Here is a 25,945-nt window from a genome sequence, read left to right on the forward strand (position 1 = left end):
GTGATGTAGTTCCTGAGTTGGACCAGTTCTAGTGTGATCCAAACACATATTAAGAATGCAATTTATTTAAAATTCACAAATCAAATAATTGTTTTTTAATATTTTACTATTAAAATATTAGAAAATTCAAGCCAAGTTTTTAAAGAGTGTAAGTGTTGTGGACCAGTTTTAGGTGCATAAAAAGCTTTAAAAAAGTATGATGTACTATACTTTATTAAACTTTTACAAATCAAATAAAGGCTAAACAAACCAAAAGGCTATTAGTGTACAACAATCTAGTTCAGATTTGAAGAGTCTAAATAATGTAGTTCCTAAGTTGGATCACTCCTAGTGTGATCCAGATGCATAAAAAACTTTAAAATTGAAAAACTTTAATATTTAACTCTTACAAATCAGATAAAACTTAAATCAAAAAATTGGTTTTAAATATTCTATTATTATGCAGATGACATTCAGTTTTTACCCCAAAGAATCTGGAATAGTTAGCTTCATACACACATAAGAAAGTTGATTTTAGTTTATACAACTTGCTATAAATTGTTTGTGTTTTTAATAAGTCAAGGTTGGTGAATTTATGTATTCACTGCTGCTATTAACAGAACTGGGTGGATTGATTAACATGGTGGATTTGATGGGTTTTTTCGTAATAATTCACTTTTACAGTCTCATGTAGTTTACGTCTACGTGGTTTCTACATGCTACAAAAAAACACATTTTCCATTTTTAACACAATAGCTTCATGGTTTGAAAATCATTGTATCTTTAATTTATTTACAGTATTTCAACTTTTAATTGTGCTGTTACTGAAATGTACTATACAAATCAAAATTAGGGGATTTTCTAGTCTTTTCTGGAAAACGTTATTGGTCTTCATCTTCATCTTGATGCTGTGAAAGTGTCGACTCGTTGATTTCTGTGTTTTCAGGCTCTTCGTTATCTTCTGATGCGTCGCTGTCTTCACTGGAATCATCATCTTCAGCGACACTAAACAGAAATCACAATTTAATGTCAGGACTAAGACTGGATTTAATCTAACTAAAAATACAGTTATTTTCAACTTAAATTGACTTACACTTAAATTTCATAACAAAAACAGAAAAGAACAGTTATATTACACAAGAAAATGAAATGACCCAGCATTGTTTATGTCTACATAAAATATCAGATCACTAATCACCAAAAACACATTTACGGGAGAACTTTCTAAAGTTTTCAGTTTATGCATCTCAATTTTCAGTTACCCCAAAATGTTATAGATCAAAACAAGGAGGCAGGTCTTTATCCCCCTGTACATCATCACTATCAGGTTTTATTGCATTGTTTTGGTGTGGAGTGCTTCAGGTAGCAGTTTAATCAAACGTTATTCTGCTGTGGCACCAAATACAAAACAATAATAGTAGCAGGTCAGGATATCAAGCTCCAAGCATCACACAACTTTCTCCACTGCTTAACACATTTTATCTGAACCTTAACATGTTTGTGGCTAAATCTGAATTTATTTAACGCTATGAAGCGTTTACCTCAGAGGTCTGTTGAGATTTCTACACTCCACTCCAGAGTTAACATCAAATGGGTCTGTAACAAAAACAAAACAATTAAACAACTTTCTGCTAAAAATTATAAACCTCTCTCTAGTAACTCACATTTCCCAGGCACACAGCGCCATTTTATGGCACAACCAAATGATATATATATCAAATATGATTTTAAAAAATTGACTTTGTAATTCAACGCCTTGAAATTGAGCCAAGAAGCTTTCTGACAAATAAGGCCAAGAAAACTTTCTGAAGCTCCGCCTCCAGGAAGTCATGGCAACATGGATCCTCTATTAACCCTCTAATGTTTGCACCAGCGTTGCTCTGAGCAGCAGCTCCTATAATGAGCTCAGCAGTTCCACAAGCTGTTTGCTAATTGCTGCTGGCTAGTCTGAAGGAGCTGAAAGGGGGAGGAGCTGCGCCTCAAAGGCAAGGCTAGGTCCATCCAGGCGTTTTAACAGTTAAATGGTTGCCATGAAGATTAAAGGATTTCTGAACCATCCATGAAAGAATCAAAGCATTGCTCCAGGTTTGTTTTTGATGAAGGAAAAACACTGAAACATGATGGGAAGATAAAAAGCAGATTTGCCCCTTTAATACTTTTACTCAATGAATAAAGTGAAATCTTAAAATCTTATTTTAAACAGAAAACAACAATATTACTTTAGTTCTTCAGAAAACTCAGACCTTTCAAGAAATAGGAAATATTTAAAGTCATAGAAACAGTAATAAGGCTGAGATAAATAATTTCCCGTTTTTTACCGAAATCATCTTCTTCCGGTTTGGACGTGAGAAACTCCTTCTCCACAGACAGCAGCTCTTCCTCAGAGCGACACGCAGCGTAGCGGTCAAGAAGAACTCTGTTGAGTTCAAGGAACACCGTCCCCCACTTGAATTTCTTCAGCAGGAGAACCGCCAGTTCCTCAAACCCTGCAGCAAACCACAAACACCTGCAGCGTAATGATGGAGAGCTAAAACCTTTCCAGTGTTGCAACACAGTCACTTCTCTGTTGATCAAGGCTGCAGCTAATGATCAGTCTATTGATTATTCTATTGATTAATTGGCTAAAAAATGGGCACATTCTTCAGATTTCTAATTTAACTTACTAGGTACATTAAAAGATGCAAACAAACAATTGAATTATTTTTTTAAATAAGAGAAAAAACATTTTATTTGCAGCATTCCTTTGGTGAAGCTAAAACTGCCACTTGGCTAAAACAGATTTAGATAAAGGTGTTTTTAAGGCACCAGCAACCCTCCCGACCCCACAAGGGACAAGGGTGAACAGAAAATGGATGGATGGATGGATGGATGTTTTTATCATAAGTGCAAAATGTATTCTGATTTTTTATACAGTTTTGCCTTATTTTGTGGAATATGTTGTTTTTGAGTCTGTATACTCCAGTGATGATTAATTGATGAGTAGATTAGTTGAGAATTATTTCAATAATTAATTAATTCTGATTAATCTGATTAATTGTGACTGATTATGATTAATAATGTTAGTTGCAGCCCTATTAGTTGACGATTATTTCAATAATCTGATTAATCACAACTGATCTGATTAATCTGGTTAATTGTTTCAGCCCTCCTGTCGGTCACTGCAGTCTAAACTCTTACCGACGATGGCGAATGTGGCGGCGAACGCCTCGACACAGGACAGTTTGCAGGGCTTGCCGTAGTTGACCGGGTTTGCGGCGACGAGATACGGCAGCAGCCTGGGGTGGCTGCCCACCATCTTACTGAACGGCGTCTCGTCCAGTTTGGCCCATGAACAGTCGATCACAGCCAGGCCATGCTGAGCCACAATCTCTCTGTAGTAGAATAGAATAGACTTTATTGATCCCCAAGGGAAAATTCCTTATTTGTTGAACGCTACTCCATCTTAGGTAATGAATACAAAGTTTGTAAAATATATATGTATATATACCTAAGAGTGTTAATTTCAAAATGACTAAATATAAACAAATAAATAAATAACAAGTGCAGAAAAAAAATGTAATCAATTAGCACAGACTTGGGCATTGTAAAGCCTGATGGCAACAGGCAGAAATGACTTTCTGTGGCAAAAGGAGTCTCTGGCTGAAGGCGCTGTGGTATCCGGCCAGCGGAGCGGATGAGACTCGTCGTCCTACATCTTGGACAGGATTCTTCTTTCTGACACCGTCAGAGTCCAGCTCCACTCCAACAAAGTTACTGGCCTCCCGGATCCGTTTGTTCATATATTCGTATTTATTAATCAATTTGATATTTGTACTAATCAGTACTAATATCAGAGAGATTAACGTTATTAGAAACAGATCATCAACGGAGATTGAGGAAGTAGGGCTGGACATGGCTGAAAATCTTATAAGGATTTCATATCAGTTGATATTAATAATTATTGATTAGTTTTTAAATATCTGAAATGCAACCAAACTGGTAATGTGACCGTTCCTGTTTCTCTCTCTACATCGTTCTTACTTTTTAGCAGTTATGAAGCACAGTGTCAAAACCTTAAACTAAATTTTATTTGAATTATGTATTAATATCGATCATGTGTCTATCACGGTATAGATCATTATTGATTTGCATACCTGTCTGCTGGCGTCACATACTTGGTTCCCATGGGACTCAGGATGAGTCCGCTGAACCTCTGGTTGAGGCGCAGGTTGCGTACGAAGCCTTTCCGCACCAGCTTTCTGCCGGTGCAACGTTTGGGATCGCAGTGACCCAACTCCCACATGGCGAGGGGACATGGCAGCTTCACCTGCGGAGCGTCCGCTCCCTCCTCTGGGTGGAGGCTGGCTGGAAGGACGGAACAAAACCAGGAGAGTCCGCAGGGAACGCTTCACTTCACCAGAAATAACATCTAGATTACAGTATGACTGGGAAATGTAATTCATATTCTAAATGTTGTAATCTAAAAAACAATGAATAGTCATAAAATTTACAGATCTAATAGTATCTTGTTAAACTGTTTGCTGCTAAAAGCACAAATTTAATTTGTTTTAATGATATTTTTGACAAACCAACTTCAATTAACATATATTTGTCAAGTGGAAGGAAAATAACACATAATTATAATTTTTTTTTCAAACAAAACCTCCAACATTGCAAAATTTTACCAAGTATTTTTGGTCTTTTTAGTGTAAATATTTTAGCACACTTGGAATAAGACAAAACTAAATTACAAGTAACTTTTAAGCAAGATATAGGAGCTTGCTTTAAGTTAATACTTCCTTAATATTTATAAATAAGTACTAGCTTCAATGGGTGATTATTTCGCTTATAATGAGAACTTTTTCACCAGTACTGTTTATTTATTTCATTTATGTTACAGTTTAAAATAAACATGTCACATGTATTAAGAAATTAACTTATAATAAGCTCTTTTACTAGATACAAATTGCAACAATCTGGTAAGTGAGTTTTCAAAAACAGAAATAATCTGAAGAAAACATGATTATGATACGAGTACGTAGACGTGAAAGGCATTTTTTGTTACCTTCCAAAGCAGAGTGCATTTCTTCAGTAAACGTCTCCAATGATTTGCCCTTCATTTTATGCCGTTTATCTTTGCCCTTGCTGTCTGGTCGCACAAACTTGCCTTGTTTCTTTCGCCCCATGTTGCAGCCTGGGATCTATTTTCAGACGCTGTCCGCTAAAATATCAACACTAAGCAGCTTCTTGGCGAGCCGCGGACTCTAAGTTTCCTTTCCTGAAAAGGTTTTCAGTTCCATCTGCTCATAAAACTCCCAGAAATTAAAACATCTCTTCTCAATTTTAAGTTTTTAATCCTCCTTTTCACTTTACATGGTGGAAAACACGCCACACTGTAGCCTGGGAGCACTGCGCATGCGCTCAGGGGTTATTTTTTTTTTGTCACGTGACCGACCACTTGACACAACAGACGAAGAAACCGGAAATGTAGCGATTATTCATCCAAAAATCCATCATGTGGAGTTTAAATAGCACAATATATGTTTTATTGAGGACATGGCTTGTTTGTGTTTCGCTTTTCTGTAAGTTTTCCATTCTTAATTTTTAGTAAACAAATAACTGGACTTTTATTTGATAATCGATTTGGGTTTTTTCCCATTTAGTCAGCCTCGGACTGGCTGGGAAAATGAAGATTGTGGAGGAGCCAAACACGTTCGGGTTGGTGAATTAATGTCTGATATGTCTCAGGTTTTCTGCTGCTGATTTGTCTTCACTGGTTCTCTGTGTTTTCAGGCTGAACAGCCCGTTCATGGCGCAGGGAAATAGGCTGCAGCCCAAAGTCTCTCCAGCGCCTGTGTCTGGTAAAGTGAAATGATCTCATTTAAAGCCTGAAACATTCTGAAGGTCTTAAAGCCTGGTCACTTTGGAAACAGCTGCCATAAACTCAAAGTCAAATTTTATGTTTAACCTCTAAAAATTCACCATAAAATAATGAAATTTAATTCTGGAAAACCTTCGGCTCCCTGGACTTCCCCAATGGCGGTTACCTCGTCCTTACTGGTGTTCCTCAGGGATGTGTGCTGAGTTCCCTGCTGTAAATCCTGTTCATAAACTGAAATGGGATATTTACTTCCAGTAACCATGTACCATTGCTTATTGATTTGAAATCTGAAATTTATCTGGGTCTCATCAGTAACTGTTGTAATATCCTCTTAAAGGCCCGGCGCATCTACATCATCTTGCAGGAAAGTGCTTCAGTCTCATAGAATCGATGTGAGTGAAACACCCTGACCTGAAGAAGCAGCATGCATGTGTTTGATCCATTCACATCTGATTGCATGTAAAACCAACAACACACCTGTAACCGGTTCTTCTGCAGGTATAAATACGAGTTCTGTCCCTTCCACAACGTGACTCAGCACGAGCAGTCATTCAGGTGGAACGCCTACAGCGGCATATTGGGGTAAGACGACACCAAAACAGATGCTTTCATTAGAGGTTTTAATTTGTGAATTATTATTTTTAAGTGTTTCTGTGGGTCTTTGTTTTCTGGTAGGATCTGGCAGGAGTGGGAAATGACCAACAATACTTTTACAGGCATGTGGATGAGAGACGGCGACACATGTGGAACCAGAAACAGAGAAACAAAGGTGCTTAAAATACAGTTATTCTTCTGCTTCAACCAAAGAATAACCAGTTTCCTCCTCTGACCAACCAGGTGACTAGTCAGTACTAACTCTGGTTCCTTAAAGCTGCAGTGTGTAACTTTTACAAAAAACGTTTGATAAAACTGTCACCATGTTGTGACAGTGTAATATGAGACAGATAATCTGTGAAAAGATTGATCTCCTCACTGAGCTACTATTGCCGTCTGAAGAAATGCACTAAAAACAACCAATCAGAGCCAGGAGGAGGGTCTTAACACTGTTAATCATCCTCATAAATCCGCTGCTAAGTGCTGATGGTGAAGAATCATCTTACAGTTACAGGAAAATCATTTATCCTCTATCCCAGGTGGCTATTCTAACTAGCCTTGGTGTTTGTTGCAGAATAAGCAAAGAGCAAACTGGAGAGGGCAAGCATGAGAGTGATTGACAGCGATAAGACCCTCCTCCTGGCTCTGATTGATTGTTTCTGGTGTAGTGGTGTATTTGAATTAAATTTAATTGAATATTTTATTAATCCCAGGGGGAAATTCACAATTAGTACTCTTAGTCTACTTTTACAAACTCTCATTTAAAATAGAATATATTTCGGTTCTAATGAGGCATAAATGTCTAACGTGTTTTCCTAACGTGTTTTTTTTTTTTTTAATCGTTAGAAATGATAAAACATTTGGTGTTGACATGTTGGTATGGAGTCCCAAATGAACACTTGCTCGGGGCCCCAAAAAGGCTTGGGCCGGCCCTGGGGAAGTGGCATAGTTGGATTTTAGGTAAAGGAATGAACCCTTGATTAAAGATGGGGTCGTGTTTGTTTAGGTGGTTCTAGTTTGCAGCAACAGCAGCAAACTGGTCCAGGTGTCGGAGCCCAGCACCTGCGTTTACTCGCTGACCTTTGAGACGCCGCTCGTCTGCCATCCACACTTGCTGCTGGGTACGTCTGGGGAAATTTGCCTTCCATACTGCTGTGCACGTCAGCACTCATGGCAACTGTGTTTGGTCTGCAGTGTACCCCACCCTGAATGAGAAGCTGCAGAAGGAATGGGACGAGGTGGAGCAGGCTCGCTACGACGGCCTCATTACTGAGCAGGTAGGAAGCAGCAGATTAAAAACATAACATTTCTGACCCGCCTGAACATTAAAACTCCAGATTAAACCCACCAGACTGAGTGCTGCTCATGTCTCTGTTTGTCTCAGGGGTACAACAACCTTCTGAAAGACGTTTTTGAGGATGCTGGACTCCTGAAGAGCAACAAAGTGATGGAGACTGTTGCAGAGGCTGAAACACGTTCAGAAAAACACAACTCCTTACAGAAATGTCAAGAAGTATGCTGATTAGGAATGCAAACATTTTACGATTAATCGTTTATTAGGTTAAAATTGTCTTCAATCAAGGTTATTATAGTTAACTAAAACAAACAAGCTAACAAAAACTGAAATTGAGAACATTTTTGTCAACTGAAATAATTAAAAATGGTAATCATTTTTAATTATTTCAGTACAGTAGCTGGAACTGTACTGTGCGTTTATAAATCTAACTAAAACATACTAAAAATAGATTAATAAACACTCTTTTTGTGTTTATTAATCTATTTATTAGCTTGTCAAACTGATTCCTCCAACAGAAAACCACTTTACATCAGCTACAGGCAAATTACAGCACTCCGTAGTGGCAGTGCTACTTTCATCTGCAAAATGCCGACGGCAAAAGTAGTTTGTTGTTCAACAATAATTGGATAAATCTTTTGAAATTTATATCTTCTTATTACCCAACCTTAGTATATATAATCACAATACAATAATTATAGAAATTAACCAAAGTACTGCTACAATATAAAAAAAAAACGGGCAAACCCACTCTTAAACTAATTAAAACTAACTTAATTAGACCAGCGAAAAGTCACAACGAAATAAAACTAAACTATAATGAAAAATCCAGGACTATTATAACGCTGGTTCCAATCGATTAACTAATCACGTCCGCTTAATACAGGGGTCTCAAACTCCAGTCCTCGAGGGCCGCAGTCCTGCAACTTTTAGATGTGCCTCTGCTGCACCACCTGAACAGAATAATTAGGTCATTAAGGCTCTGGAGAACTGATCTACACAAGGAGGAGGTGATTAAGCCATTTCATTCCAGTGTTTGTACCTGTGGCACATCTAAAAACTGTAGGACAGCGACTGGAGGCCTGGAGTTTGACGCCCCTGGTTTAATGTTTTTTTATTGTTGTAGTTTCGTCGCCTTCCAGCAGAGGGCGCGTCTGGTCTAGCAGACCCAGTTGATACAAGATGGCGGAGGCCACAGAGAAGCGGTCCGAACAGGGTCGGGTGTAGGATTCAAAATGCACAGAAAACAGAATATGGTTCTGTTTTAAAATATAAACACCCGACAAGCTCCTTTAAGGTGTTAACTTAAATTACTTAATGGCGCTCATTCAGCCGAGGTGCTGCATGACGGAGCAGCGTTAGCATTTTATGAAACATTTAGCTCTTTATGCTACGGAAAGATTACAAGATAAAACTTAAAATGGCGGCATATCAGTTAAGTTTGTCGAACAATAAGATCAGTTAACTTTAGATTAGTTCATTAATCGCATTGCTAATACTGGTCACCTAAATATATGGGTGATATTTATTTGTATATATTTTTGTTTGACAGGATTATCAAAAGCAGAATGAAGAGATAGCGAGGCTGCGGGCTCTCCTCACCCTGAATAATATTCCCTTTGAGTCACAGCAAAGTACGTTGGCTCAACAACTCCAGTCTGTTTATAATGTCTTAATTTCCTCGGTTTTACTGACGCATGTTTTCTGTGTGGTAGATGAGGAGAAAGGTGCAGCGACAGCGCTGGCTACAGATCAACACCTGAGAGGAGACACGGGCCTTTTTGACCAGCTGTGAAGATCTCCTATACAAACAGGATGTTCAGGGTTTTTCTGTTTGTTTTTAAGATTTTCAGTCTCTGAGGTCCACAGGAAAACAGTCCCACATGTTTGGATGTTTTATATGTAGTTTGGACTTTAACCTGTGTATTTATGTTATGTGCAACATCGTTGGAATAAAAAAAAACACACAAAAAATGCAATATGTCCTTTTTTTAATTACAAGAATAAAGTCATAATATTATGATCAAAATTGAGCAACAAAGTCGTAATACAACAAAACCTAACTGATAAAGTTATACTGTATGACTTTATTTTGGTATTATTACAAGTTTATTTGCTTAGTACGACTTTATTCCAGTAATGACTTTTTTCTGGTATTACACCTTTAATCTTGTAAAAACTGTAAAACTTTATTCTGATATTATTGCAATTTTATGCTTGCTGAGACTTTATTGCATTTTTTATGACTATTCTGATTTTCCTAACTTTAGTTGCTCATTGTGACTATTTTTACAACTCAACTTTTCTTGTGTTATTCTAACTTTATTCTTGTATTTTTATGACTTAAGTTGTTCCTTATTATGACTTTTCTTGTGTTATTCCGACTTTGTTCTTGTATTGTAATACAATTATTTAGGTAATGATTGTATTAAAGGGATACATTCCCTTTAATACGTAGCTTAATCTGCCTCCCGCACTTGAACTATCTGAAAGCACAAATCCACATTTTTCGCCTCTCTTCGGTTTCAGCACACATGATCTTTAAATCCTTAACTTGGCCTTTGACTCTTGATCATGATGCAGGCTTGATGCAGAAGTTGAATTCAGTAGGAGCTCCACATCGTTTGCAGCCGTCAACCCCTCTGTACACGTTTGAAACATTTAGATTAGCGAATTCTTTTTAGCTCCCGATAACCTGTTTACTTGGTGGATATGTAAAGACCAGACCGTTGGAGGGTGAAGAACATCTTCTTCCAAGACGTCTTCAAGTATCCCTTCTATGCAGAAAAATCCCTTGATCTGAGGAGATTTCCCGTTCGAGGTCAGCTCCCGAATGAACACTGTCCACGTCGTCTTCCTCATGGCGTCCTCGCTGTTGAGATCATTGCATTTGCAAAGAAGCGCCACTGTATATGGAAGAACTCGTACTTGTCGGGTTCTTTTGGAGAACATGAATCTATCTGAATAAAGCAGACTTGCATTAAGTTTTTTTATTAGAGAAAAACTGAGCCTTATTGAAAATATAAAGATTCTGCTTAAACCCAGAAATCAGTCGTAATCAAATACATTTACTTGAGTAACAGTTTGAAAAGAAATGCCCTTTTAAAAGTATTTTATTGCACAAAACCTTTGACTTTTCCTTGATTTGTGAACTAATACTTGTAACGTTTACTTCCCTACATTAAGAAATATTTTAGTTACTTTAATGAGGATATACATAAAAAAAATATTATTAGTGATGCAGCAGGTTGGCCGAAAGGTTCCTGGACCAAATCCTGAGTAACACTACTGATACTTTAGTATGCTTTTAGGCCTTCTTCACACATCTACGGAAAGGCACAACTGCCACAAACAGCCACTTTTGCTACACGTCTGATTAAGAAGTCACACAAATTCACACTCCGGCTTTTGACCGAAAAAAACCATAAAATACGGCAAAAGCGTCATTATTTTTTTTATGCCGTTATGTCACATAATTATGCGTCACTAAGCACTAACATGTAACATTCAATAACCTCAATAAATGCCGTAATTCTTGGAGTTCAGAAGGCAGTCTTAAAACGTCATAAGAAGTAGCATTTTGACAGGATTTTTTCTGCATTTTACACCATCTTAAGTCATAAAAAGGTGGTTTTTTTGTGTAGCTTTTTAACATGAAACTTGGTAAAAGTGGTGATTTGTGGCACTTCTAGCTTTCCATACACCTCTGACTAATACCACACTACACAAAAAACTACAAAAAATAAACAACTTCAAGTATCAGGAGTGGTATTAATGTACACTTAAATATATAGTGTATATTTCTGATCCTGTGTGAATGAAAGAACATTTACAATAAATTTACTCTTGATTTTTCATAAAGAAACAAAGTAAAGCAGTAAAATTATTTACTCTAAAATCAGTTTATAGGAAAAAAAAAATTTATTATAAGAATCATCAAATAAATATGCCATATATAACTGCTAAGTATGTAAATCTGTGTTCAAAACAGATAAATCATATTTGGTAAATTAGAATATGTATAAAAGTAGTGATTTGAGGCACTTCTGGCTTTCCATACCCCACTGCCTAATAACATGCTACACTAAAGAGTATTATATTTCTGATCCTATATGGATGAAAAAAACATTTTCAACAAATTTACATTTGATTTTTCAAAAAAGAATCAAAATAAAGCAGTGAAGTCGTTTACTCTTCTTTATAGGGAAAATAGAAATGTTTAAGAAAATTAAAAAAGATTACAATAATGTGGCATTCTTTCTGTTGTGAGTGGGTTTTTTCTCTTTTTTTCCTGTCTTCAGTGTATGTAAGTTTCTGATCAGAACAGATGACATGTCGTATATAAAAAGGCTGTTGAAGCAGCTTGTTATAGTTCGGGTGAGTTAAAATAACGCAGTGAGTTTTACAGCGTCGCATCAGTGGGACTTGTTTACAGGTCCGAAGTGTCCCAACGCATCCCAACCATAAATATTCCTGATTTTCCAGCTTTTCATTGTCCGCCTCATTGTGAAAACAACGTCCAGAAGACTCAAATCAGTTTTTTGGAAAATAGTTTGAGATTCAAAATGTTGCAAACATGAGGAAGAGTTTCTGTTTTTAGGTTTTAGTAGCACAGAAAATCATGTTGGATGTTATTTACAGGGAGCTGCGCGCCTCGGTTCTGCCTCTTCCTGGCTCATTTCAGTGCAGGAGTCCCTCAGGGTCAGGAGAGGAGCTGGATGACTTCTCTGGCCCGCTGCGCCCTCTGCTGGACAGACGCGTCCTGCGGCGCCTTCCCGGATTCCTCCACCAGCGCCAAGGCCTTCTGGACCGTCGTTTCCTTCGCTCGTCCAAACATTCCCTCCAGATACTGAAGCAGAACCACAAATGTATCGTCTGGAACCTGAAGGAAGGGAATTAGTTTATCTTTCAGATTTGATTAAGTCAGAAATATTTTACAGCTTTTTATTTGAAAAAATAATAAAATCTAACTGTTAAATAAGACCGGACAAATTGGCTGAAAAGCTTATCACAGTTTAAGCTTTTCATATCAGTCGATATTGATAATTGTTCGCCACAATAAATAACTCAATTAATCACAAGATTAATGTTAAAAAATCTCAATAATTTCCATTTACATGACTTATCGTTTCCCTCTTTCTACCAAAACCTGGATGATAAAAGTTTCAGTCTGGTGTTTCGGTCTCAACCAAATGTTGTTTTTATTTAGGGATAATTTAGTTTTTTTTTTATATTTTACTTTTATTTTACAGTTACTAAATGTTTACATTTGTTATCATTATTTTAATGGAAAATGGTCTCAAAACGAAAAAATTATAATTTACCGCAAAAACATCTGGGACAATTTACCATCCAGAAAAATCTGTTATTGTGACGGGTCTAATGATTCGTTTTTGGTTTTAAACAAAATTATTTTTGGACAAAAAAAAATCCCTTTTGGCCATAAAATGACTCAGGTCGTTATTTAAGGAAGTTAACGTTATCAAATGTGACTTTAAAAAAATTACCGTCATTTAATGTCTTAAAATTGGGCCTCTGTCACTTTAAAAACTCCAGCTCTTTCTGAAGCTCCGCCTCCAGGAAGTCGTCCCAACATGGCTCCTCTATTAACCCTTTAACATTTTTACCAGCGTTGCTCTGAGCAGCGGCTGTTTGCTAATTGCTGCTGGCTAGTCTGAAGGAGCTGAGTGGGGGAGGAGCTGCGCCCCAGGGGCGGGGCTAGGTCCACCCAGGCTCTTTGGACAGCTGAATGGTTGCCATGGAGATTAAAGGATTTCTCAAACATGCATGAAAGAATCAAAGTCCCACTCCTGGTTTGTTTGTGATGAAGGAAAAACATTAAAAAATAACGGAAAGATCAAAATAGTTGATTTTGAATGACGGCGCCCCTGTAAAAAACTAATTTAACTTATAAAATATTTAGACCTTTTCAGGGGAAGTTCTAGAAATGAGCTCATTTCCTGAAGCAAACAGGAAGTTGAGTTTGATGTTATTTTTAGTTACCTTCTCGGAGTCGTACATGTGCTGCAGTAACCAGGTCTGTCGGATCTTCTGAAACTTCCAGGCTGAACGGCTTTCCGCCCAGCTGCAGGTCACAAACAAAAACACCCACAAATCATTCAGAAACATATCTGCTCTTTTACTTTAATTTATATAAACTGCATTTTAATTTGGCTAACTTGTATAACTCCACTTGACAGCAAATAATTGGAATAAAATAGAAACAGCTTTTTAAAAAGACGTTTACAGGACAAACAGATCTGATATCTATGCAGAATGGAGTCTAACAGAACAAACATCTCCAGGTTTTTGTTTTGTTTTGACTGAAAAAACAGAAAAATGAATAAAAACTCAAAAGCTTAAAAGCTCCATTTCGTTCTGGTTTCCCTGTTTTAAGTGTCCCTACAGAACGTTTTTTTATATCAGTCAATATCAATAATTATTGATTCGTTTTTCATTTAAATATCTGAAATACAGCCAAACTGTTTGCCTCTGTTTAAAACAGTTTTCTCTCCATTTTGTGTTTAATTTTCTAGCAGTTATGAGGCAAAGAGGGGAAACTTGAAACTGCTTCTTACCCAGCAGGTTGCTAGGCAACCACAGAGGGAGTGAGTTAGTTGATTCCAACCTGGAATATTCTTTATATTGAAACAAATAAATCTGACCAATCACAACCCGGTTTACTTCAGCTCCTCGTTACCATGTGAGGTAGTCCAAGGCCTGCTTGGATGCGCTCGGTCCAGGTTCTGCGGTTTTTGGGTCAGCCGGTCCGGATTCCTTCAGCTTCTTCTTCTCCTCCTTTTTCCGGATCTTCTTCAGCTTCCTTTCCAGAACCCGTTTCTCTTCAGGGGTCAAAGGTCCTTCGGGATCCTCGTCTTCCTCAGGAAGCTGCCATGGAGGTCAGAAAGGTTAATTTGATTTCACTTGTTTCATTTTTAAACCAATCAGACTCAGACTGGTGTTGATCCGATTGATCAGCCATCGATCGGTAACGGCCGATTTCCATGAAGAAGTGATCGGTGTTCTCCGATTCATCCTTTGGAAAAGCACCGTTTGAAAATAACCTTTTTTTCATTTCCCTTTGGGATGAATAAAGTATTTTTGAATTTGAAGCAGGTATTAAACATACTTTGTATTAATCCCACATTTCTGTTTTAATTGGGTTTTTTATTGATTTAATGTAATTTAATATTTTTAATTGTCATGTTTTTATTATCTGTAAGTGTAAAATCACAATCATAGCAGAAATAAAGCCATTAAAACATCCATCTGTGTGTAATTAATATATAATGTGTATTTAACTTAGTGATAAAGTTTCTGAAACAAACGTTCAGTAATATTATAATTCATTAAATGGGTTTGTAAAAAATGTCAAAATTAATCAAATTCATCTTAAGAAATAAAATAAATAAAAGTCATTTAAATGTACTATAAAGTGTATAAAACATTTGTATTTAATCAAATATATCCTTATTTATGCTTTTTTTACATTGAAAATATCCTTTAAAATGTTTTGCTTCCAAGTAAGATACTGACTACACACAAGGTTAAAGAAAAAGCATTTTAAATCAGATGAGCTCTAAACAGCAGCACAGGCTCTGAAAACTGAGAAGATTGAAAATAGATGGAGCCATTTTGTGGCTCCAAAGCAGAAGGACAACAAACACTTTCTAAGTCTGAATCACTTCCTGTTGCGCTGCAGCTCAGAGGGCCGTTTCCTGCCGCTGCTCCACTGCAGCACGCCAGCTCTGCTTTCACCAACCGCTTTGGGTTTGTTTCCTCAAAAAGTCGCTTGGAAATTTAATGAGTTGTTTTTTGGGCTTTTTTTTGACATGAAGTTGCTGATTTGAATTTAACCTTCTTTCTGAACAAAACAAAAACAAATATTATCTCTCAGCTCCCCACAATAAATTTAACTACAACCATCAAACCAATCTGGGCTGCATGATAAACGTGAAAACAGACATGAACGAACGAGTCCAGAAAGACGCACGACTACATGCCATTGTAATCTTTAAGATAAAAAATAAAACGTCAAAGATCTGAAAGCCATTGGAGCCGAATGCAGGGCCGTAACAAAACCTGGAGGTTTCTGTCTGACTTACAAATGGTGCCCATGTACAAAAAAAGTAATTAAAAACCTGAGAAAAGTTGGGTTTTTTTACACTAATCATTAAAGGGGCAGTGTAATGTATTTTTCAACTAAATAGTGACATTTGACATTATAATCAAGTAACTATGTTAACTTCAGTTGTTATAAAAATTCTACATATGTCAAATATGACTTAAAAGAAATGCTACTTCCTGATTTAACACCTTGAAAATGGGCCTCTGTTTCTTTAAAACTCCAGCTCTTTCTGAAGCTCCGCCTCCAGGAAGTCGTCCCAACATGGCTCCTTTATTAACCCTTTAACATTTTTACCAGCGTTGCTCTGAGCAGCAGCTCCTATAATGAGCTCAGCAGCTGGTTGCTAATTGCTGCTGGCTAGTCTGAAGGAGCTGAGTGGGGGAGGAGCTGCGTCCCGGGGGCGGGGCTAGGTCACCCAGGCGTTTTAACAAGCTGAATGGTTGCCATAGAGATTAGAGAATTTCTCAAACCTGCATGAAAAAATAAAAGCAAAACTCCAGGTTTGTTTTCAATGAGGGAAAAACATTAAAACATGATGGAGATAAAAAAATAGATTTTGCCACTTCAAATCATTCTGATCTCCCGATTAGTGGATAAATGGTCGATATTTGGCTATTTAACTTCAGTTATATCCTCCTTTCTTACATTAAATGTGTAAATGCATGCTGTCTACAAGCAGTTGAGCTTCTGTTCAGAACTGGTTGCTTTTTTCTCAACATCTGGCAGAAACGCTTGGTCGGCTAAAAATACCCTCAACGTTTTGTCACGTGTGGAGCGAGTTTCCTCAGTCTCTGCAGCAGACTCTCTGAAAGCAAAGCCTGCTCTCGTGTCTGGACAGGGCAGGCTGTGCGTTTCTGATTTCACAGACCTCAGCTGTGATGATGGGAAACCAAAGGGAGGAGAAGTTTAGGTCACATGGTGCCGAAGTCATTCTGAAAGTATGCTAGCGGGGGAACTGCCCACAGACGGTGCCATGCCTCCAGCATCATCTGAAGAGCTAAACACAGTTTTCTAGCAGGCGACAAGATGAGGAGCGAAAACATGGTGAGTGGAAACCGGTTCCTGATCAGAGTCCGTTTAGTTTTCAACCGATTCAGGAAGAGAAGGAAAGGGAGAGAAGGAGAGATTTCTCTCTTTCCTTCTCTGTTTGTGTTTTTCTCCTTCGCACCGGAAGAGGAAGCTCCTGTCAAACTCATGCTAACACCTACAGCCGCAGCCAGCGATTACTTCAGAAATCAGTTATCTTGATGATTAATTGATCAGACTGTTCGATTATTCTATCAGTTATTCTTACAATTAATTGTCAAAATATCGATTGTTATATTGATTATTCTGATTACTAATCGATTGTCAGAATAACTGACTATTCTATTAATTATTCTGCTGATTAATCTATTACTGTGACGATTAATCAAATATAAGAAATTGGCACATTCTTCAGATTTTCAGTTAACTACTTAAACTTTTTTAACCGATTACTAAATTAGTTGATTATTTCAATCACCACAGATAATCCGATAATGGCTGAAACTAACGATTATTTTAGTAATTGATTATTCTATTAATAGCATATCAGAAATTTGTAGATTTTTTGATTAACCACCAAACCCTCCTTTATGTAATCAAACAAAAAGAAAAATAAAGAAAATGTTCCTCTTTTAGAGTCCGTTTACACCAGTTAATTAATCCACAAATCTGGAACAAACTTCCATAAAACTGCAAAGCAGCTGAAACACTGAGTTCCTTTAAATCCGGACTAAAAGCCAACAACAATAATAAATGAAACATTGACCAACATATTTGACGTGTTTTGATGATTTTGATGATGGAACTCGTCTAAATATAATATTTGTTACTGGTTTCTTAGATGTCGACTGTTTTTATGTGTTTTTACATTTTGTGTTTTTATGATGTAAAGCACTTTGAACAGCCTTGTGTTGGTCCTATACAAATAAACCTGAGTGATCATTACTAAATTAGTTAACAATTATTTAAATAATTTATTCATCAATTAAGTTTATTTGTATAGTTTCAGTTCAAAGCTTCATCATAAAAACCTGCAGTTAACAGAGAAAACCAGGAAACATTTTGCCATCATGATGAATAATCACGATTAATCGTTTCAGCGCTATCGTCTGATTTTGTTTCCTTCCAGTCTGACCCGACCACCAACTCCAACCCGACCAGCTCCACCTTCAGCTCCACCTTCAGCTCCACCGCCGCCCTCGCCTCCAGCTCAGGAACCACCAACACCAACTACGTCCATGACATCACGGCCGCCGACGGCCTGACCTCCAGAACCAACCAGGTCTACAGCGCCGTGGCCCTGCTGGGTTTCTGTGCCGGCTGCTTCGTCGTCTTCAGCTTCGTCCAGACCTTCCGGGCCCAGCGGCGGCTGGCCTGGCTCGACTGCCTCCTCTGGGTCTTCTGCGGCCTCCAGCTGCTGCTGCTGCTCCTGTCGCTCCACATCGTGGCGCACCGACCCAAATACATGCCGAACTCACCGCTGGGCTGCGCCGCGCTCTCCTTCGCCGTCAACGCCGCGTCTCTCTGCGGCGTTTTGGTCTTGGTGCTGATGGCGTTCGTCCTCACCCTGGACCCGCCGTTCAACGCGCCGCTGCGGAAGCCGACGGTCTGCGCGGCGCTGGTGCTGCTGGCCTCGGCGGCGGTGAGCCTGCTGCTGGCAGGGCTTCGGGGCCTGCCGCCGGGGCAGGACTGCGTCATGGATCCGGCCCCGGCTGGGGTCGCATACGCAGCGGCGAAGCTTTCTTTGGCGGTTCTGGCTCCCTACGCCCTGCAGGTTGGACTTCTGGTCAGCGGCTGCGTCCGCCAGTGGCGATCCAAAGGCCGCTTCCTGTCGGGCTCGGAGGAGGGTCCGGTCTTTCTGACCGTCACGGTGCTGGTGTTCCTCTGCCAGCTGTTCCACTGCGCGGCGCTGCTGCGGGCGGCCGGGCTGGTCCAGGACGGCCAGGAGAGCCGCCTGGAGCGGGCCTTTCTGACCGTGGCGGAGTGCGTCCTGTTCTCCGGCAGCAGCGGCAGCATGGTGCTGGTGCTGCTGCTGCACCGGCCCAGCCGGGAGAGCCTGCAGGGGGCGCTGCGGCAGCTGCGGGACTGCTGCCGGAGGCCCGGCCGCGCTCAGCCCAACAGGAACATCATAGCGCCGCACATCGAGATCACAGACACGCTGCAGGACATGGAGTCATAGGCTGCCATCTTTTTAAATCTGTTAAATCTGCAAACCGCAAGCGCAGAAGAAGAATGCTGACGTCACAGCGGCGCTCTGTTTACGGAAGTAATAAAACCGCCGCCGCTCTATCAATGGATTTTAAAGGGAACTATGATGCAAACTTCATGTTTTCCATGTTTTTATGCTTCCATTTGGGTCTCAACAAGGCCCGTCTTGACAGATTTTACTTTACATTTCTACCCCCAACAAACAGTCAGATTTTTTCACATTTTTAGCAAAAAGTAAGTGTTTGCTTGTGAAATTAAAGGGAGAGATGGTCTTAACGGTGGCATTTCAGTGCAAAATGCCACAGAACAATTCAACTTAGGCCTGTCCGTAATACATTTTGCTGGGTGATAAATAGGCCCAGAAGTTATTGTGATAAATGATAATGTTGTTGTTTTGAGACCATTTGAGTCCCAGAGTGAAATTCAGTGAAAGATTTTACAGAACCTTGTGCCAGAAGCCATTAAAATGCTGTTTACATCGTTTTAATCTGTGTGATTGTGAGCGTGAATAAAAATAGCAACAGGTATTTTGTTCCATATAACGCAGTAGGAGTGTAACAGGTAAACCTTTATGGATGCAAACTCAACTAAAAACCCACCTGTTTAGGATTGTATTGAAACGTAACCAATTACAAATTTATTGATGGAACCTGACTTGATGTCGTGTTTTGAAACTAGACCAAAGATACTTTATTTGTGTTTTTGGAGTGAAGATTTAAAATCCACTTAAATATAAGCCAGAGACAAAGGGATCAAAGTTAAACATGAGGAAGTAAAAGACTTTAGTTGTGTTGGTGACCTTTGCTGCTGTGTGAACGAAGCTTTAGATGAAAACATCGTTGGTTTAGAAAAACAGGCACCGGGTTCCTCTTTTTAAACAAGCTAACTTTAGCCGTTTGGTTAGTTTATTGCTATTTACTCCGGCAGCAACAGGAGGGGGAGGGGCTTGTTAAAGGTGTAAGCTGTAGGAAAGCTGTTACCTTGATTCTGCAAACTGATCCAAGCAGAATCAGAACCGAGATCCAAAAGATTAAACACTCTGGATGTTTCCTTTGACTTGCTATGCGTGCATTTTTATTTTCATTTCATGAAAGATTGAAAAATCTCAAAGATGTTTTCTGCTCTTTAAAAGTTTATTAAAATAAACAAATGATGAACATTTGCAGAATTTGTTGCTGCGATTATTTTTTATGTAAACAGATCTTTACTAGGAGCCTAATGAAGATCCGTCTCCGGTCCACTTGGCGTTCATATATGCATTCGAACCGAACCAGAGTTCACTTCAAGCGAACCCAGACCGCGGTCCGGAGGACCAGAGTTAGCTTAGCGTTCACAGCTCACCAAAATGAACCGGACCTTCTGGGCAAATGGACCGGCGCTGGGTTAAAGCAGGTGGGAATCAATGGTTGGTTAAGTTAACTGGTTTCTCTGACAGACGTGATTTCGAAACAAAGACTCCCGGCCGGGTCTCGAAGCCCGACAACAGAACCGACCTTTCAGAACCGTTTGGTTCTTGGAAACTGAACACAAAAGGCCCATTTAGAGAAACGGCAGGAAAAATCTGTGCAGCTTGGAAACATTTGGTCACGGTGAGTTCAGCTCTGTCCTGAAACCGGTTTGTTTCCAGAAACCGGGCCGGTTCCAGGAACAGAGCTGACCCGTTACACAAGCTGGACCCAGAACCGGGTCTCATTTATGCTCCAACATCCTGGGTTATCATAGTTTAACTTTTTCATTAGAGGTCAGTTTTATTTTGTCTAATTAGCTTTAGTTTTTAAAAGGTGTTTTCCAGTTTTCATTAGTTATTAACTAAATCTTTAGTTTAGTTTTATTTTTTCATACTTTGGTTCATTTTAGATGCATAATTCAAAAAGTTTAAAGTATTATGATTATGTAAACATTGATTGGGTAAAGAGAAAATACCATTAAAAATGTATTTAATTATTGTTAAACCACATGCAAACACTGATCATGTGAATCTACAGAATGTTTTTATTTTTAAGGTATTGTTTGTATTGTGGTGAACGGCTTTATATTCTAATTTTAGATTAAGAAAATGCTTTTTTATTTATCATTAATCTCATTTTTTGGGAAGAGAATAATATGTTGTATTTATGCTGATTGTTTATGGATTTTTAATGTGATGAATTTCAGTCTTGATGTAACATGAAACTGGAAGAAACTGGAAGTTTCTAAAAGATGGGATGAAATTATCCTGAGCCGTCCTCCATCTTGTTGCCTGTAAACACGCTGCCTGTATTTACATCTCCTTCAACGTTTAAAGTTTCACCAGAGGAGAGGTTAAAAGTCCCAACTGGACCAGAACCAGCGGAAAGTTCTGCTGGATCTGGCCGGCGCCACCCGCCGTGGTGTTGCTAATAAACACCGAAACGCTTTAGTGTCATGTCGCCTATGATCACCTGCAGTCACTTCTCTGGGTTCACCGTCACGTCCAGAACCGACCCAAAGGTAGGCCTGACCCGGTTCTTTATCGGTATTTGCTTTGTGAAGCAAGTTTGAGCCAAAAAAAGAAAAATTAACTGAATAACTCAGTAAATTAGCTTCCAATTAGATTGATTATTGATGTGAGAACCTGGGAGGAAATCAGGTCCAGTAATCTGGAGTTCTGATCCGATCCGTGAAGTTCTGGACCGACAGATTCAGGTTTTTCTTGTTTTTTCTTCATTTTGAAGCAGAAAGAAAAGAAGAATGGCGTCCATTTTGATTCTTCGTTTCTCTGCAGCTGCAGATAAAAGTTCCCGTCCTTCTGACAAAATGATTAATTGTCCAACGATCTACACAGAGTTTAGGCCTGAACTTGGACTAGGCCATTCTAGAACATGAATTTGCTGTGATCTAAAGAATCTGCATCATTTACAATCCAAACAGACATTTTTTTACTCCAGTCTCACCAAATAAAACCGGCTTAGAGCTGCTAATGTTGCCCAACCTTAAGAAAAAGGAAAACTTAAACATCTAATATCAGGGCTGGACGATATCGCTGTCAAAAGTATCACAATACAAGCGTTGGTATTGTCGATATTGATAATTATTGATTAGTGTTTTGTTTAAAATATCTGAAAAACAACCAAACTGTTTTATCCAGTTTCTATCCTTGCTGTTGTTTTTTATTTTTTTAGCAGTTTTGAGGCAAAGAGGAAAAACTTGAAACTGCTGCTGCGAAAGTTACTTAACAGACTGTTGCTAGGCAACCAGTTTGGTGGAACTTGAAACTGCTTGTTATCCAGCAGGTTGTTGCTAGGCAACCAAAGAGCGAGTGAGTCAGTTGCTTCCACCAATCCAGCTTTGCTAGCAATGAGAGGTTGGTCAGCTAAAGTCTTTCCTACATCTCCCAGAATGCTGTGCAGTTCTGGATCAGAGTTCAGTCAATATTCTAAATATGGAATATTCTATCAATCGCATCAACGATACATAGTTCTCATGTGACCTTAACTTTGTATCAGACAGCGATCTTGGTAGGTATCTGTAAGTAACTGACATGACAGTTGCTATGACGACAACAAACAAGTCACAAGATTTGAACTCGCTCTCGAGCATTACAGCTATTACTAAGTTTTGAGTACTATTCCCATCTTTGTAATACTAAGATAAATATCAGATATTTACTGTAGTACTTACTGCAGAACTAGCTAAATTAGCTTAGCTAATGTAGCTTTAGCCTACGTGTTTCTTACTGCATGCACTTACTCTGCTAGTCACCAGAACCTTGATATTCATGTGAAGAGTTCGTACGTCTTTTACAAATCCGTTTCAACATTGATTGTATGGATTTCAGTTGAAGCTCCTCCATGTTGTTCGCACTCTTCCTGTTCACTAGGTAGCTAACGTTATCGTAGCATGAGGTCGGAGGCAGCTCGTTCACATCGTCTGACATGTTTTCCTTCTCTGTCTCATTTGGGTCGATCCCAACGGCAGCCATTTTGTTCATGTATCTTTCTCACATTGGTCAACATATTTCCTTTGTGTTGGTCTCAACGCCACGCTTCGTTTATGATTTGTGCTGCCGTTGCCTACCAAGATGGCGTGGGTCACTTCCAGTTCAGACTTGTGGGAACGATATATTGATTTTGATCAGGTGTCTATCATGATTTATAGTGTTATTGATTATTGTCCAGATCTCAATGCGCTGTAGGAATCTTTAAAAATTCATCCTGTTCTGTCCCACAGCTGACTCCATCTTCAGAGCTCAACAGGAAGTGAAGGTCATGCAGAGGTCGCAGGAAGGCTATGAAGCCTGATATGGACATAAACATGTTCACAGATCCCAGAGCTGGGGAGAACCTCACGGTGCCGCCGAACCTGCCCCAGAAGGCCTCGGAGAACATCGAGCATTACCTCATCAACCTCTTCCTGTCTGGGTTTTACACCCTGAGTCTGTTTCCTGTCGGCCTGGTGGGGAACTTCCTGATCCTGGTGGTCAACCTGGCCCACCGGGGCCGGCTGTCGGCGCCAGACCTGTACTTCGCCAACCTGGCTGCGGCCGACCTGATCCTGGTGGCCGACTCGCTGATCGAGGTGTTCAACCTGAAGAAGGGTTACTATGACAACGCCGGCCTCTGCACCTTCATGAACCTCTTCCAGCAGGTCAACCTGTACAGCAGCGTCTTCTTCCTCACCTGGATGAGCATCGACCGCTTCGTGGCGCTGACCCGAATAGCCGCCGGCGCATGCACCGCACACGCCTGCCGCAGCTGCTGCCTCATCTGGGCGTTCGCGGTGCTGCTCACCTTGCTGCCGTTCGCCGTCGCCCAGGTGCAGCACTACGGCGAACTCAACTTCTGCTTCGCCAACGTCAGCCAGGTGCAGTGGCTGGAGGTGACGCTGGGCTTCCTGCTGCCGCTCTGCATCCTGGCCGTGTGCTACTGGAGGATCGCGCAGGTGCTGCGGCGCAGCCAGAGGCAGCGGTGCTACCTGCAGCAGCGGCCCCGCCGGCAGCGAGCGCTGCGCATGATCGCCGCCGCCGTGCTGGTCTTCTTCATCTGCTGGCTGCCAGTGAACGTCTTCATCAGCGTTCACCTCCTGAGCGGCACCGACGCAGCGGGCGCTAACACGGCGGGCGCTAACACGCTGTGGGAGCTTTACCCGCTGACGGGCCATGCTGTCCGGCTCGCAGCCTTCTCCAACAGCTGCCTCAACCCGCTAATCTACGGCTTCCTGGGTGAAACGTTTCGGAAGAAGCTGAGGCTGTTTCTCCAGGAGAAAAGCCGCAGCGCCAAGCTGCAACGGTTCGCTTCGGAAAAACACATTTATGCTCCAGTTGCACCGACATGTCAGCATAAGACATGCGACACATGGAGTCCCTCCACTAAGTCCAGCTCTAACGGAGGCAAAAGCCTTGTGATGTAAAGGCACTTTAAGGGACGAAATGGAAGCAAGGACTTTAACTGATGTAAAAACTGAGAATTATTTCTTTATTTTTAAATAAAACTCAAAGTTTCCAGAGCAATGCTTCATAAAAAAATCCAACAGTTGATGGCATCTCAATGTGTGCTGACATGTGTGCTGGCACATTTAAGCTAATGTGCTAATCTTTCCTTTAGCGACTTTAACAAAAAGGACAAACGTTGCATTTTGATGAGCACCAGAATCAAAACTATCAACACAAATCAAATGTGTTGGTCAATGTTTGATTTATTATGGTTCCAAAACAACTAAAAACTTTTAGTCTTGATTTAAAGGAACTCTGTATTTCAGCAGTTTTGCAGTTTTCTGGATGTCTGTTGCAGATTTGTGGTGCATAGAAGCTGCGTGTTGCTTTTCCACGTTTGGTTCTTTAGCTAACTTTGACAATGTTTAGCACACTTACGTTAATGACTAGTGGATAAGGACTAAGGTTAGCAAAGCTAACTTTTCAGTTAGCGGTAGCCACCACTGAGCTAAACACACCAGAACTGTTTGATGGGTTTAGCTCCTCACCTCAACTCGATCCAAGTCAGCTTCTCTTGTTGCCTTCTTCTTCTTCTTCTTGAGTTTTTTGTCCTTTTTGCTCGTTTTCTCATCTGGAATCTGAACTGGGGAGTCCTGAACAAAAATCAACAAATAGAAGAGTTTATATAGAGTTTATATTGTTTGCCAAAGTGTTCACATCCCTTTTCACATTTCATCATGTTGAAACCGTCCAGAACATGTAATTTGTGTCATGCTTCCTGTGCTGAGCTGAGATTGTCACACAGTTTGTCAGAGGCTTCGGCTGAATCATTGCAACATTGACTGCTACTGGAGACATGCGGTATGAGTTATGACAACATTTAATGTTCCTTTGGGATAAATAAAGTACTTATAAAACTTCAATAAAACACATAAAAGTCAGAGAGTGTAAAGGCTTCTGCCCACCTCTACTTCCACGTGTTTTCTCTTCTTCTTGGTTTGAGTTTCCATGGCTTCTTCTCCCTCATTAAAGCTGGATTTCTTTCCCTTGGGGGGATTTTTTTTCAAAGACTTGTCCTTTGCCATCAGCTGATTCATGCAAACCAAAATGTTACAAAACCGATAATGGATTAAAATCTCAGCGAAAGGAAATTTACGAAACAGTAAAAGTAAAAACTACATTTTAACCTGTTAATGTTGAATTTACCTCGTTGTTTCTGGAGGAGAATCAAAAAGCGGCGAGTAGAAAACGTGCACTTCGAATCCAGGAAGCGAACCAGAGCAGCTTGAACGTGATTGGACAGACGTCTCTACGTGCGTTCTGATTGGTTGAGGATTACAACGCGTCAACCGAAAACGTGTGGAGGGTTTTTAATAAACCATTTTACGTTTAAATGTGAAATTCTTTACAACTAAAAGATTATTAATTTATTTATTTTAGTTTAAAAAGTACTATCCTGAAATAAAA

The 25,945-nt window shown here is 39.7% G+C and overlaps 5 protein-coding genes across 5 annotated transcripts; 3 read left to right on the plus strand and 2 right to left on the minus strand.

The window, feature by feature from the left end:
* Positions 1–736: 736 nt before the first annotated feature.
* tsr3 (TSR3, acp transferase ribosome maturation factor) lies at positions 737–5,371 on the minus strand. Its single transcript, XM_005803240.3, has 6 exons — positions 5,024–5,371; positions 4,113–4,323; positions 3,157–3,350; positions 2,298–2,465; positions 1,521–1,575; positions 737–984 (listed from the first exon to the last, which is right to left on the minus strand). Exons 1-6 carry the CDS (start codon positions 5,142–5,144, stop codon positions 861–863), a joined length of 873 nt encoding a protein of 290 aa, XP_005803297.1. The 5' UTR covers positions 5,145–5,371; the 3' UTR covers positions 737–860.
* A 26-nt stretch (positions 5,372–5,397) lies between these two features.
* Positions 5,398–11,872, plus strand: gnptg (N-acetylglucosamine-1-phosphate transferase gamma subunit). The gene is made up of 11 exons (XM_005803241.3): positions 5,398–5,540; positions 5,622–5,676; positions 5,752–5,819; positions 6,177–6,231; positions 6,338–6,421; positions 6,515–6,608; positions 7,440–7,554; positions 7,628–7,710; positions 7,818–7,946; positions 9,280–9,361; positions 9,443–11,872. The coding sequence occupies exons 1-11, from the start codon at positions 5,474–5,476 to the stop codon at positions 9,520–9,522; spliced, it is 912 nt and encodes a 303-aa protein (XP_005803298.1). The 5' UTR covers positions 5,398–5,473; the 3' UTR covers positions 9,523–11,872.
* Positions 11,873–12,010: 138 nt separating this feature from the next.
* c10h7orf50 (chromosome 10 C7orf50 homolog) lies at positions 12,011–25,767 on the minus strand. The gene is made up of 6 exons (XM_023341006.1): positions 25,685–25,767; positions 25,444–25,566; positions 25,027–25,131; positions 14,428–14,615; positions 13,731–13,812; positions 12,011–12,609 (listed from the first exon to the last, which is right to left on the minus strand). The coding sequence occupies exons 2-6, from the start codon at positions 25,561–25,563 to the stop codon at positions 12,430–12,432; spliced, it is 675 nt and encodes a 224-aa protein (XP_023196774.1). The 5' UTR covers positions 25,564–25,566; positions 25,685–25,767; the 3' UTR covers positions 12,011–12,429.
* LOC111609889 lies at positions 16,285–19,608 on the plus strand. The gene is made up of 2 exons (XM_023341005.1): positions 16,285–16,899; positions 18,011–19,608. The coding sequence occupies exons 1-2, from the start codon at positions 16,882–16,884 to the stop codon at positions 19,058–19,060; spliced, it is 1,068 nt and encodes a 355-aa protein (XP_023196773.1). The 5' UTR covers positions 16,285–16,881; the 3' UTR covers positions 19,061–19,608.
* On the plus strand, positions 23,284–24,760 carry LOC102219232 (G-protein coupled estrogen receptor 1-like). Its single transcript, XM_005803281.3, has one exon. The coding sequence runs from the start codon at positions 23,338–23,340 to the stop codon at positions 24,454–24,456; it is 1,119 nt and encodes a 372-aa protein (XP_005803338.2). The 5' UTR covers positions 23,284–23,337; the 3' UTR covers positions 24,457–24,760.
* Positions 25,768–25,945: the final 178 nt, after the last annotated feature.

Source organism: Xiphophorus maculatus, chromosome 10, assembly GCF_002775205.1.
Source record: "Xiphophorus maculatus strain JP 163 A chromosome 10, X_maculatus-5.0-male, whole genome shotgun sequence".
NCBI classification, from domain to species: domain Eukaryota; kingdom Metazoa; phylum Chordata; class Actinopteri; order Cyprinodontiformes; family Poeciliidae; genus Xiphophorus; species Xiphophorus maculatus.